The sequence below is a fragment of the Orcinus orca genome, chromosome 16, assembly GCF_937001465.1.
Source record: "Orcinus orca chromosome 16, mOrcOrc1.1, whole genome shotgun sequence".
NCBI lineage: Eukaryota > Metazoa > Chordata > Mammalia > Artiodactyla > Delphinidae > Orcinus > Orcinus orca.
Genome location: NC_064574.1, coordinates 882,757 through 896,945, shown reverse-complemented (window position 1 = coordinate 896,945; position 14,189 = coordinate 882,757). Strand labels below are relative to the sequence as shown.

The 14,189-nt window shown below is 50.0% G+C and overlaps 1 protein-coding gene across 4 annotated transcripts in view; it reads left to right on the top strand.

The window, feature by feature from the left end:
• Window positions 1–12,206, top strand: part of MYT1 (myelin transcription factor 1) — an 83,624-nt gene extending 71,418 nt beyond the window's left edge. For all 4 annotated transcript variants that reach the window (XM_049699800.1, XM_049699801.1, XM_049699803.1 and 1 more), the window contains one exon: window positions 59–12,206. In XM_049699800.1, coding sequence (XP_049555757.1) covers window positions 59–199 — 141 coding nt within the window. In that variant the 3' untranslated portion in view covers window positions 200–12,206. The remainder of the gene's footprint in view (window positions 1–58) is intronic.
• Window positions 12,207–14,189: the final 1,983 nt, after the last annotated feature.

The following is a 14,189-nucleotide window of genomic DNA, read 5'->3' as shown; positions in this document are numbered from 1 at the left end:
TGGAAACCCTGGGGCCCCCTGCACAGATGGGCCTCGCTAACCTGGTTCTGTTCTCTAGGAGCCAATATGCGAACAGAATTTTGATGCCTATGTAAGCACCCTCACCGACATGTACTCCAACCAGGAGTGCTACCAGAACCCCGAGAACAAGGACCTCCTCGAGAGCATCAAGCAGGCCGTGAGGGGCATCCAGGTCTAGTCCTCCTCGTGTGAGGAGCCCTCGTGCTGATCCGGGGCACCAGGGGTACCCCGACTTGCCTCCATCTTTTACCTCCCTTGCCCTGCCCTCCCAGTGGAGATTCCCAACTCACAGTGACTTCTAGTTGGCAGCCCAGGGCGGCCTCGGGGGGTTTACCCAGAGGGGTGCCTGGAAATCCGTGTCTCCCTCGATGCGATGCGCTTGCCGGGCCGGAGGCCTTGACCTCTCCATGCGAGTGCGGGGCGTGAAGTATTACAAAGTGATTTATTTTTGCTTCTGAAAGCTCGAAGTCTCCAGGGGAAACTCAAGGACCAGGTTCTCAGGGAAGTTTTGGAGCTGCAACCACAGTACTCCTTTGTCTGTCAAGGCCGAGAGGGCAGCCCGGCCGGGCGGTGGTGCGTGTGATGAGTCAGCGGGAGCGGCCAGTGCGCCTGCGCGGTGAGGCCGCGTGGCAAGTGTGTTTCCTGTTGTCCTTTAATTCAGTTTTTACGTTAAGGGTGGAAGAGAACAGCGTTCCAGAGGGTGGGTTAGGAGTAGGCCTCGAGGACGCTGGCCCGGGACCCCCTGAAAGAGAGCGCCAGCTCCGCATGGAAGCACCCCTGGCCGGGCCTGCAGACCCTGTGCTCAGGGCTTGGCTCCCTCGAGGCTGTGGCCTTTAGGCCCATGTTGGGGTCAAGGCCGGGGCCTCTGGCTCTCTGTGTGCCCACGTGGCCCGTGACCCGCCCGCCACCCGGGTCATGGCGAGCTTTACTGAGGCGGGGACAGTGTCAGCGAGGTCAGGGGATAAGTTCCTAACTAGAGACCACCAAGGTGTCACTTCTTTTTAGATCCATTCGAGATTCGAAAGAAGGTAAATTTTGATTTAATGTGTTAAAAACACAATGTTCCTAACGTGTAAATAGAGTCCAAATCAGCTGTGACTGCGATTCCAAGTTAGTATTTAAAAGTAGAGAAATTGCACTTCCTGGAAGAAATAAGAAAGTAGTTAGTTTAATTATTCTGTAAATTATTTAATTTTGTCAAAATGTAAGTATTTATATTCACAACCTCTTATGTTAACGTTTGCTATTTATTTAACATTTTTATTTATTAATTTTATACTATTTTACCTAGATCCCACACTAGGACACACGAGAGGGAAATAAATGAAATCAAAGCGAAATTAACGATTTCACTATGAGATAGGCCACACAAAAAATCTTGCTATAACTTCTAGTTATGATTTTAATGCAACTGAGTTATTTTTTATATATTTTGTTATTTATTCTTTTAATAATGGAATTTTAAAAAAGTATTTTGTAACAGGAATTTTGATAATTTGGGGATATTTCCCCCTCGGTCCAATGGAAAGAACGACTTTTTGGTTTTCTTCATCCCTTTTGGCTCCTTTTGTTTCAGGCACGGACGACAGCAAATGGAATTCTGTATTTATTGTTTATTTAAGCGTAGTGCAGATGTGTGTGCTCTGGCGTGTTTCTTGTGTCGCGTCTGTGTGCCGGTTCTTGATGTGAGTCCTGTCGCTGTGAGGGGTGCTGGCCGCAGGCCTCCCTGAGCAGCTGCCCGCCCTAGGCTCCCGTCCCTCTGACAGCTCTGATACTGTGATTCTCCTTCCTCAGGAAACGTTGAACCCACAGCACAGCACTTCTCAGTGTGTCTGCAGGGTGATTTCCTAATAAAAGTCCACTCTGACTGCGAGTGGGAGCTGTGTCTGGTGAGGGTGCCGTCTCTGTCCCGAGAGCTCTAGGGGTCACCTTCCTGGGGAGTGGGTGGTGGGTGGGCTCTCCTTGATGCTACACGTGGAACCCACATCTCCTTTGTGGAACCGCCCTCCCCCCCAAGGTTTGAGTCACAGACCTGCATGTGTAAATCAGAGTTTTCTCTTAGGGTCAGAAGCAGTCTTCCTGCTGGGGTGGCTAGACTGGGGGTGTGAAATGGGGGTGCCCAAGGCCCCCTCTCCTGGCTGCAGGAGAGAGCCATCTGCAGAGGAGGGAGTTTGGGCATTTAGGAGGGAGGCAGAGCTGGGAGGGCGAGAGAAAGGTGGAGGTGGGAGGGGGAGGCAGACAGAGCTCCTGGATTCAGCCATACCTGAAGGCGGCGATGGCTGTAGTGGCTCCTCACTGCTTTACCCTTTGTGTCAGGCGGGGCTCTCCCAGGTAGGACTTAGGTTTGGGGCTTCTGGTCACATTCAGCCTGAACTGTCAACACACTTTGACCCCACTGGGAATCTGGCCCTTGAGGGCAAACTGGAGCTCCCGCCCGAATTGAGAACGAAGGGAGAGTCTTAGGAATGCTGGGCCTCACTTCCAAGACCCGTCCCAGCTGGACCGTTGAGGGTCTAGAGGGCCTCAGCTGCTGGCTGTGGGGACCAGAGCATGTGACAGTGCGTGGAACCTGTGCAGCCTTGAGGAGGGGCTCCCCGGGGGGGCACAGGGAACCAATGGTCCGGGTTGGTGCTCATCTGTGTCAGCACGCAGATGCTGGGGTGACAGCATTCTGGAGGCGTGAGAGTTGGCAGGAGACGAGCAGAGGCCAGGACTGCGGAAGAATGGGCGAAGGGCCGTGTCCGTCCCACGCGTGACACCCTGCTCCCACCCTCTCCCCGGGCTTTGCCCGCTCCCTGCCGAGGGTTTAGCGGGCCTCTTAGCCTCCTGACTCTGAAACGTTGTGCTTCGGGGGACCCAGCTTACCGCACCCCGACCTGGCACCAGTTCAGCCAGAACCTCTCCCCAGCGCCACCCGGCACGGCCTCAGCGCAGATTTCCAAGGGCTCCAGCAACGTGAGAAGCGCTGGTGCCCGTGGAGGTGACGGTTGGGTGCCGGCGCACTTGCCACGCAGGTCTCCAGCTGGCTTCGTCGCGGTAAGCTCTGCCTGTGGGCTCTGCAGAACCTGGTTGGTCCAAAGAACAACAAAGACAACACGGCTGGGAAGAGGGCCCCAGAGGTCAGCGTCCAGAGCAGGTGAGTGCACAGATGTGGGGGGACAGAGGGGCTGTGGAGGGCGGGGGCAGGGGCGGGCCAGAGGCCCCCTCCACGAGCCACATCTCAGTGAAGTTCTGTATGCATAGTTGGCGGACAGGTGGGCCACAGCAAAAGGACAGCCTGGGGAGAGGTCAGCTCCAAACCAGCCCTGGACTGGCCCTGGGCCTGGGCTCCAGCAAAGATGGACTCAGCCTTGCCCTCAGGGCTGCTCAGGTCCACGGCTGGCCGGGTGGGCCAAGGTCGTGCCCCTGGAGTGTGGGATCTCGGAAGACCTCTCAGAGGCCGTGTGCCGGATGTGGCCGGTGGATTGGAGGAGAGGGGGCTTCCTGGAGAGAGAGCACCGTGGGCACGGATGCTGGCGTGTAGGACCCTGGCGTTGAAGAACCACAGCACTGAGGAGGCTGCTTTGCTCCTATGAGACCTGTGGGCTTTCCAAGCTGTTCTCCGGCTGCAGGATTCTGGGAGGTCCTAGGCAGCCTGGCCTCGGGCTTCTGGGTCCTCGGTGTCCCTCGGCTTCCATTCGCGATGATACCCTGGGCTTCTGCGGCTTTGTCCACTGTGGTGTCAGCAGACCTGGGCTTGAATGGGGCTCTGCACCTACCTGCTGGTGTCTGCGTGTGATGCTGTGGGCAGAGGGTCCACGGCAGCCCCTCTGGCTTCAAGCAGATGCAGCAGCACCGTGGTGCTAGAAGGTTGTATGGTCCCACAGTCTGATGATGACATTAGCTGTTCACCCCCCAAAAAGCTGATCCCACCTCCTGCTTGGAGGGTCTGCCTCAGCCACCAGCCTCCTGGGGTCCAGGGTTGGGGGAGGGTCTTGGTGTCATTGGCATATGCTCTCTTAGGATTTATTTTTGGGGTGGGGACCTCATCCACAGCCAGGCCACCTCTCCCAGCCGGCAGACCCTTCTTTTACACCCTGCAGAGAATAAAACTCAAGGCTTTATCCTGAGGGAGGGGAGCGTTCCCCAGCTCTCAGAGACACTTGCCACCAGCCACCTTGGTTACAGGCCCTTTCTTCCCTCTCCAGCATCACCTGAATCTGCCAGGTACCCGGGTTCTGAAGTGCGGATGGCCTTGGTTCTGAGCTTCCCACACTCTAGCTATAATTCGGGTTTGGGGTCTGCTAAGTCGTCCACTACATATTGGTGTCTTTTCTGCCTTCTGAATCACATTGTTGTCTCCTCTTCCATCTTCCCATTCCTGCCAGTTTATACCTTTTTTTTTAAAAACATCTTTATTGGAGTATAATTGCTTTACACTGGTGTGTTAGTTGCTGCTGTATAACAAAGTGAATCAGATATACATAGACATATGTCCCCATATCCCCTCCCTCTTGAGTCTCTCTCCCACCCTCCCTATCCCACCCCTCTAGGTGGTCACAAAGCGCCGAGCTGATCTCCCTGTGCTATGCGGCTCCTTCCCACTAGCTATCTGTTTTACATTTGGTAGTATATATAAGCACAGGCCACACTCTCACTTCGTCCCATCTTACCCTTCCCCTCCCCGTGTCCTCAAGTCCATTCTCTACGTCTGCGTCTTTATTCCTGTCCTGCCCCTAGGTTCTTCAGAACCATATATATTTTTTGATTCCATATATATGTGTTAGCATGCGGTATTTGTCTTTCTCTTTCTGACTTACTTCACTCTGTATGACAGACTCTAGGTCCATCCACCTCACTGCAAATAGCTCAATTTCGTTTCTTTTTATGGCTGAGTAATATTCCATTGTATGTATGTGCCACATCTTCTTTATCCATTCATCTGTTGATGGACACTTAGGTTGTCCATCCTAATAGCTTGGACTTCCATGTCCTGGCTATTGTAAATAGTGTTGCAATGAACATCGTGGTACATGACTCTTTGAATTACGGTTTTCTCAGGGTAGATGCCCAGTAGTGGGATTGCTGAGCCGTATGGTAGCTCTATTTTTAGTTTTTTAAGGAACCTCCATACTGTTCTCCATAGTGGCTGTATCAATTCACATTCCCACCAGCAGTGCAAGAGTGTTCCCTTTTCTCCACACCCTCTGCAGCATTTATTGTTTGTAGATTTTTTGATGATGGCCATTCTGACTGGTGTGAGGTGATACCTCACTGCGGTTTTGATTTGCATGTCTCTAATGATTAGTGACGTTGAGCATCCTTTCACATGTTTGTTGCCTGCCAGTTTATACCTTAAAAACTGTCACTTTAGCCAGGTTTTGAGAGGGTGCCAATGTAGATAGGCGTGTCCACCTGCCCTCCTTACCTGGACCCACAGGTAACGCCCCAAGTGGGTGAGCATCGGGCTGTGTGTGGAGGCTGTGTTGAGGCCACCCCATGATTGCAGGAGAGACTTTCCCCTTGACCACTGCACCCCTAAGGCTCATGGCTCCGTAGAGGCTGTGGGTGTGGAGGGTTTCCTAACACTGGGCGATACGGGGCCACACCTTGCCATACGGGTCTGCAGGTGTCATGACGCTGCCTTTCTCTTTGCTCCTCCTTGAAATACGAGGTGGCTTCTCCGAGAGAAGCCCAGCCCCCACCTCAGCCAGGTGCCCGTCAGGTTAAAACATAGGGGTGCCAGGGGACCCACGACTGTGGGCACACCACCAGTGCTGGCAGCTGACCCTAGGGACACGCTCCTGCGGTCCCTTCTGCCCCCCAGACCCCGCCCCTGCTAGCCTTGCCCCTCTCCCTGTCCCGTCTGGTGTAGGGTGTGTGGGCCACTGAAGCCTGGCCTCTACCCTTCCAGCGCCTTTGATGGCTCCCTCATCCCTCCCCTCTGTGCCCTCCTCCAGCCTGTCCCCCTTGCGCCCCGCAGAAGCTGCCCTGGGTCTCCTCCTGGCCTCTCCCCTCCCTTTCTCACCATCCCTACAAGAGTGTGCCACGTGCAGGGAACGCCCACACTGTCCCCAGGCCTGCCTTTCCCAGTTCTAGCACCTTCTGGGTCTCCACTTGGATGTCCCACCTGCCACAGGAAGGCTGAGCAGGGTGCCCCCTGGATCAGGCCAGAGTGGGGAGAGGGGTGGCTGCATGGGGCAGGAGGTGGGCCCAGGGCCCTGGCTCTGAATTAGGAGGATCCAGTGTGCTCCTGGACACCTCAGCTAGGAGCAGCCCACAGCGGGGAGCCACGCCTGGCAGGAGCCCCAGGAGTTAAGAAGTCCCCAGACCTGCTTGGACCGTCAAGGGAGAGACCCTGAGCCTAACCCTGCCCGACAGGTGGCTCCACGGTGAACTCCAGAGGAGCTCTGGTCCCTCCTCCCAGGGTGCTAAGCTCTGAGAGAAAAGCAATCAGTGCTTCTGATTCATAAATAACTTTGCTTTAAAACATGACGGAGGGGCCACAAAGAGAAAGTATTTGTCTCCCTTCACCTCGGGCTAATTACAGACAGGGTCTTTTTTTTTCCAGAATGAGAAGGCTCTTTGCAGATCAGCTTGTCTGTAGTGTGGCCCAAGGTACACTGCCCCACTGCAGTGTGGGAGGAGCCAGGTGGAAGCTGGCCTCTGTGTCTTGGACAAAGAGGTTGACGTAGCCGCAGGGGCCCCACCTGGACGTCAGGGGTCTGGGGCCACCAGGCCCAGGAGATTCCCTTCTCAGCTTTACTGCCAGGTTCACAGTCCATGCCGTCCGACGGGAGGAGGACGGACCAGCCACATGTTCTGATCTCCTCTTTCTGGAGCCTCCTGGAGAGGCTCCTCCTTCACTGTGAGCTGGGGATGGTGGCAGCCACCAGGCAGGCCAGACCTGCTGTCAGAGTGGCCCCTCTCCAGTTGTTGTCCGGTGAGGATTCACTGTCACTGGGGTAGCCATGGGTTTCCCTCAAGGGCGGCCAGGCTTGTCCAAGATGTCTTCTCTGGACGCCTAAAGGCGGTCTCCTCCGATGCACACATTTTCAGTCAGAGGCAGAGAGGAGTAAGACATGGTCCTTGCCCTGGGACCGCGTTTTCCAGAACCTTCCTGATCATTCCGGAGCCACCTTGACACTGTATCCTCCCTGGAGGCCCCTCCACATTCATGCTATTCCCAGAGGTTACAGCGGCCTCCTGGCCTCATCCCCTGTGCTGACCCTGGGTGGAGGAAGGTCTGTCCCACGTGATTCCTGCCAAGCTGGGGTCTGGGATCACGACCAGACCCTCAAACGTGTTTCCTTCTTAAAGTGCTGAGTCTAGGGGCCTTTTAGAGTCCAGACAACTTTAAATTGAGAAATCATGTGTGCATGTTCAGAGGGGTTCTTTCCCTGGTCCACAGCCCACCCCAAATTCTTTAGTGCAGCAGGGATACTTCCCAGCTCACGGTCCCCACGTGTCCTGTGAACACAGCGCTCAGAGCGGTCCAGGCCCTGGGCAGGTCGACCCTCTGTGGCAGTTTCCTCATCAGTTCAGGGGGCAGACATGCTGAGACAAGTGCGTGCACTGCAGTGGGGAGCAGGCTGCCCTGAGACATCTGGACACCCCACCCCTGCCATCGCATGTCCCTGGGAAGCCAGCTCAGAGGCATCTGTGAGAGGCATCACCACAGTGGTGGTGATGTGCTCCAGGCCTCAAGGCTCACGCCCCTGGCCACAGAGCTCTGCCCCAGGGGCCATCCACACCCAGCCCGCACTCATGCTAGAGGGGCCCTAGGGTACCCCCAACAGGTTTATGTGCCCCTGCGTGGCCAGTGGTGTGGGGGAGGGGATGCTGCTGCTGCCCTGCACGTTGGAGCCCTGGGTCGGGACTGACGGTCTTCAAACATTGTTCAGTCACCTAAACCCTTTAAGTGGAGTGTCACCCGGAGCCCCCATGCTGCTCTGGCGGAGGCTGAGGGTCAGACTGGTGTGGCCGTGGGCAGCCAAGCACAGAACTCATGCTCAGCAGGGTGGGGGATTTGTAGGGTTGGAGGAGGGCCCAGGAAGTACGTCTGGACAGTGGTGAGGGGCAGCACATGGACATGAGTTAGGAGTATGCCGAGATGCCCCTCACGGGCGCTCCTGGTTTCCGATACGTTAGCACAGGTGTCAGCTCTCTGGTTTGAGTCCAGGCCCGTCTCATACCTGGGAACCTTGAGCAGGACACTTCCAGCCTCTGTGCCTCGGTTTCCTTCTCTGTAAAGGGGTCCACGGCACATGCTGCTGAAGGAGAGTGGGAGGGAGCGAGCGGGAGCGCAGGCCCCGGGCCACATGCCACCCCTGACGCTCTGGGGACCCCCTCTAGCCGCCTCTCCTTCTTGCACCCCCCATCAGCACCAACCACCACTCCTGGCTCCAAGATCTGCCCCTCGTGGGTCACCAGACGCCTGATGTCTGACCACAGCTGCCAGCTAAGCCCTGGGTTTGGAGGCGCCCCCCAGGGCACTCCTGTCTGCAGAGTCTAACTGCCACCCACCTGGCGCCCGCAGGGTCAATGCGACTGCTGCTGCCACCTGCACTAGCAACTGGTCTTGTCCACTGACGGCTGCAGCCAGAGGTTCTGGAGTTTGCTCTTCCCAGGCTGGCCCCATGTCTCTAAGGCTGCTACCCGCTCACGCTGTCCCCTCAAGCTTTCCCTCTCATAAGTCATAAAACACAGTGAGAGCTGGCTAAGGGGGAGGGGCCCCTCGAACCCTGGGAACGGCACTCTAAGAAATGCGGGTGTCAGCACCTCAGGGTGCTTCCGCCCCAGGTGTCCTGTAGACAGACCTCTGGGCCCTGATCTGCTACCACTTCTGGGTCAGGACCCTGTATTAGCCAGGGTTCTCCAGAGAAACAGAACCAAGAGGAGATACCTATATCAGCTGTATCTATATCTGTATCTGTATCCGTATCTGTATCCGTATCCGTATCTATATCCGTATCCATATCTATATCTATGTCTATATTTATATCCGTATCCATATCTATATCTATATCCGTATCCGTATCTATATCTATTATCTATATCCGTATCCGTATCTATATCCATGTCATGTGTATCTGTCTATACCCGTACATCTATATCTATGTATGGAGAGTGGTTTATTTCCAGGAACTGGCTCACACAATGTGGGGGGGCAAGTCTGCAATCTGTAGGGCAGGCCAACAGCCTGGAGACCCAGAAGACCTGACGTCTGGAGGTGGGTGGCAGTGAGAGGGTGGTGAGTGGGATCTCCTCAGCTGCATGGCTGAGGCCCTCCATTCTGATGGGTGATTTGCTTTATTCAAAGTTTACTGATGTAAATGTGAACCACGTTTAAAAGATACCCTCACGGCAACACCTAACTGGTATTTGACCAAGTATCTGGGCACCATAACCTAGTCAAGTGGCCACATAAAAGTAATCATTGAAGATTCCTGAGCCCGGGCATTGCTAACCTTTTATTAAGGTGGTTTGTTTTAAGATGAGAAGTTATTTTTCAGAATCCCTTCCCAGTCATTTTACTTATATGAATACATTTGAGTTCACCAATATTTCCAGATCAACATCAAACATAGTACAAATAGCAGAGAAGCCTCAACTCATGTCTGAAACTGTGGCTAATTCCACCACAAAGGGCTACGAATGGCTTAAAATGAAGAAGAACAAACTTTTTTCTCTTTTCAGATGACCTAGTTTGGACGCTCTCAACACAACAGTGCAGCGGCGACGCCTTGTGGTCAATATCGGGTCTCGTCATTGCTATGGCCTGGCCCTGGGATGCGATCCGTCCTGCCTCACTTCACAGATGGCCAGAGGCAGGAGAGAAGGTCCAGGTGTAACAGCATTCACTTGCTCTGAGGCCCCCTCCTTGACCCCCCCAGTGGAGTCTGATGCGTCTGTGGGCAGTAATCTCACTCCGAGGCCCCAGATGCGGAGAGTGGACGTGAGCCCTTCCCCCTCCGTTGGAGGAGACGTTGGAAGCGGGGCTGGGGGTGGGGTGGGGTGGGGGAGGCATGTTTTAGTTACTGTAATTGCAAAGGCAATTCTTGTCCATAGTAAAAACAGCACTGAAGTAGGTAAAGTGAGAAGTGACGTCTTGTCCAGGACCGAGGCACACTAAAAAATAATCTTATATATTTACCCACACAGTTAGCACTTCCAGGGCTCTTCATTCTTTTGTGTAGATCTGTATTTCCATCTGTTATTGTTTGCTTTCTGCATGAAAAACTCACTTTATCATTTCATGTGTCAACTTAAAAAAATGCACGTGAGAGTTGCGAGTTAAGTTTTATTTGGGGCAAAATGAGGACTGCAGCCCAGGAGACAGTATCCCAGATATCTCTGAGAAACCGCTCCAAAGAGGTGGGGGGAAGGTCAGTATAGATGTGATTTTGGCGAAGGGGGAGCACATGCAGTCAAACACATATCTTTTTGCAGAAGGTTTCTGCTAGTCACGAGGAACAGACGTCACCATGAAGGATTTTAGTGCTTTTCTAGATACGAGGAGATACAAGAAGTGGGCTCTTAAGAATGGCTCCTGGAAATACCTAACTATCTGAAGACCTGTTCTGCCACTTTTTCCCGGAGCACAGAGTCCCTCATTTCTGCTCTCCACCCTGAACTCCTTTCAAGGGGTGTTGAAAGTCAGCAGCTGCAGCTACAGGAGCAGCACATGATTTAATCTTTGTAGAGGCAGCTGGCAAGTGCCCATGGCAAGGGCTGATTTGTTGTTGACACATGTTGTGTGGGTCTGCTGCTGCTTCTAGCTTTTGTATGTCTGAAAAAAATTTCATCTCCTTTTAAAAAAAATTAATATACTTCATTTTTGCCAGTAGTTTTTTTTTTTTGCGAGTAGTTTTATGTTTACAGAAAATAGGGGATAGTACAGAGACTTCCCGTATACCCTCTCTCCCCTGCACACGGTTTCCCCTATCATTAACATCTTGCATTAATGTGGTACATTGTTACAACTGATGTACCAATATTGATACACTATTAAAGACCATAAGTTACATTAGGGTTCACTTTTGGGGTTGTGCATTCTGTGAGTTTTGACAATGCATATGTCATATAGCCACCATTACAGTATCACACAGAATAGGTTCACTGCCCTAAAAACCCTATGTGCTTTGTTTATTTGTCCCCCCTTCCCCCAACCCCATCCCTGGCAACCACTAATCTTTCTACTATTTCTACAGTTTCGCCCTTTCCAAAATGTCATATCATACAGTATGTACGTAATCACACAGTCTGTAGCCTTTTGAGACTGATTTCCTTCATTTATTTAGAAACAGCATAAGGTTCCTCCCTGTCTTTTCATGGCTTGACAGCTCATTTCTTTTTAGTGCTGAATAATAACATTCCATAGTTGGGATGTACCACAGTTGTGCACAAAAATTGGCAATTATGAATAAAGCTGCTGTAAACATTCGTGTGCAGGTTTTTGTGTGGACGTAAGTTGTCAGCTCCTTTGGGTAAATACCAGGGAGACTGCTGTATCTGATGAGACTGTTTAGCTTTGTGAGAAGCTGCCACGCTGTTTTCCAAAGTGGCTGCACTAGTTTGCATTCCTGCAAGCAATGAATGAGAGTTCCTGTTACTCCATATTCTTACCAGCATCTGGTGTTGTCAGTGTTTTGGGCTTTAGCCGTGGTAGCAGGTGTGTAGTGTGTCTCGTTGTTTTAATTTGCATTTCCCTGATGACATAGGATGTTGAACATCCTTTTATGTGCTGATTTGCCATCTGTATGTCTTTTTTGCTGAGGCATCTATTCAGGTCTTTGGCCCATTTTTAAATTGGATTATTTGGCTTCTGTTGTTGTTGAGTTTTAAGAGTTCTTTATATATTTTGGGTACAAGTCCTTTATAAGTTATGTGTTTTGCAAATAGTCTCTCTCAGTCTTTGGCTTATCCTTTCATTCTCTTAATAGTGTCTTTCACAGAGCAGAAATTTTGAATTGTAATGAAATCCACCTTACTGGGACTTCCCTGGTGGCACAGTGGTTAAGACTCTGCGCTCCCAATGCAGGGGGCCTGGGTTCGATCCCTGGTCCGGGAACTAGATCCCACATGCGTGCCACAACTAAGAGTTCGCATGCCACAACTAAGGAGCTGGCGAGCCGCAACTAAAGAGCCCGCCTGCCTCAACTAAGATCCAGTGCAACCAAAAAAAAAAAAAAAAAAAAAAGAAATCAACCTTACCAATTGTTTCTTTCATGAATACTGTCTTTGATGTTCTATGTAAAACATCATCGCCAAGCCAAAAGTCACCCAGGTTTTCTTCTATATCATCTTCTAGAACTTTTATGTGATAATTGTGAGGTTTGTGTCTAGATCCTTTTTTGTGTATCTGTATGTCCAGTTGTTCTAGCATCATTTGTTGAAAACACTATCCTTTCTCCATTGAATTGACTTGCTCCTTTGTCAAAGAACAGTTGACTATATTTGTGCAGGTCTTTTTACGGGCCCTCTATTCTGTTCTGTTGATCTATTTGTCTATTCTTTCATCAATACCACACTGTCTTCATTACTATAACTTTAAATTAAGTCTTGAAGTCGAGTACTGTCAGTCTCCAATTTTATTCTTCTCCTTCAATATTGTGTCGGATTTTCTTTTTTTTTGCCTTTCCACGTAAACTTTAAATCAGTTTGTTGATATCCACAAAATAGTTTGCTGGGATTTTGACTGGATTGCATTGAATCTACAGATCAATGTGGGATGAACCGACATTTTAACAACATTGAGTCTTCCTATCTGTGAACATGGAATATCTATTCATTTATTTAGGTTTTCCTTGATTTCTTTAATCAGAGTATTGTAGTTTTCCTCTTATCCATCTTGTACTTTTTTGGGTTAGATTTATACTTAAGGTTTTTTTTGTTGTTGTTTGTTTTGGTGCTAATGTAAACGTTGTGTTTTTTATTTCAAATTCCAGTTGTCCATTGCTGGTAAGTAGGAACGCGATAGATTTTTGTATATTAACATTGTATGCTGAAATCTTGCTATAATCATTTATTAGTTCAGGAGGTTTTTGTTTGTTTATTTTAATAGATTTTGGGGGTATATTCTATGTAGACAATCTTGTCATCTGTGAACAAAGGCACTTATTTCTTCCTTCCAAATCTGCACACCTTTTCTCTCCTTTTCATGTCTTATTGGATTAGCTAGAGCTTCTAGTACAATGTTGAAGAGAAGTGGTGAGAACATTCTTGCCTTATTCCCAATGTTATGGGAAAGTATCTATTTTCTCATCCAGTATGATGTTTGTTGTGGGTTTTCTGTAGATGTTCTTTACTAAGTTGAGAAAGTTCCCCTCTAATCCTAGTTTGCTGAGAGTCTTTATAATGAATGGGTATTAGATTTTGTCAGATGCTTTTTCTGCATCTGACAAAATCCAATTTCATATCCAAAATTGATATGATCATAAGATTTTTCTTCTTTAGCCTGTTGATGTGATGGATTACTTTGAAATGTTAAATGTATCCCTGGAGTAAACTGCACTTGGTCGTGGTGTGTAATTCATTCTATATATTATTGGATTCAATTTGTACATATTGGATTTTTGTGTCTATGCTCATGAGAGATATTGGTTTGTATTGGGTTGGCCAAAAAGTGCCTTCAGTTTTTAAGTAAAAATAAAAGACATATTTTTCATTTTCACAAAGACCTTTATTGAATAATGTATTCACTCTTTTGTTCCACTACCTTCTGCCATTTTTCAGGCAACTTCATCATTCCATCTTCCCAGAACTTTTTGTCTTTTTGAGCAAAGAACTGTTCCAGGTGCTTTTTACAGTCTTCCAGGAATTGAAATTTTTTCCATTAAGAGATTTTGTAAAGACCTAAATAAATGGAAATCCAAAGGTGCAATATCTGGGGAATACGGCAGATGAATCAGAACTTCCCAGCCAAGCTGTAACAGTTTTGCCTGGTCATCAAAGAAACATGTGGTCTTGCATTATCTTGATGGAATATTATGCATTTTCTGTTGACTAATTGTGGACGCTTTTCGCTTTCTGTTGAGTGCTGCTTTCAGTTGGCCTAATTGGGAGCAATACTTGTTGGGATTAATCGTTTGGTTTTCTGGAAGGAGCTCAGAATAGAGGACTCCCTTCTAATCCTACCATATAAAGAACATCACATTCTTTGGATGAAGACCAGCCTTTGGTGTGGT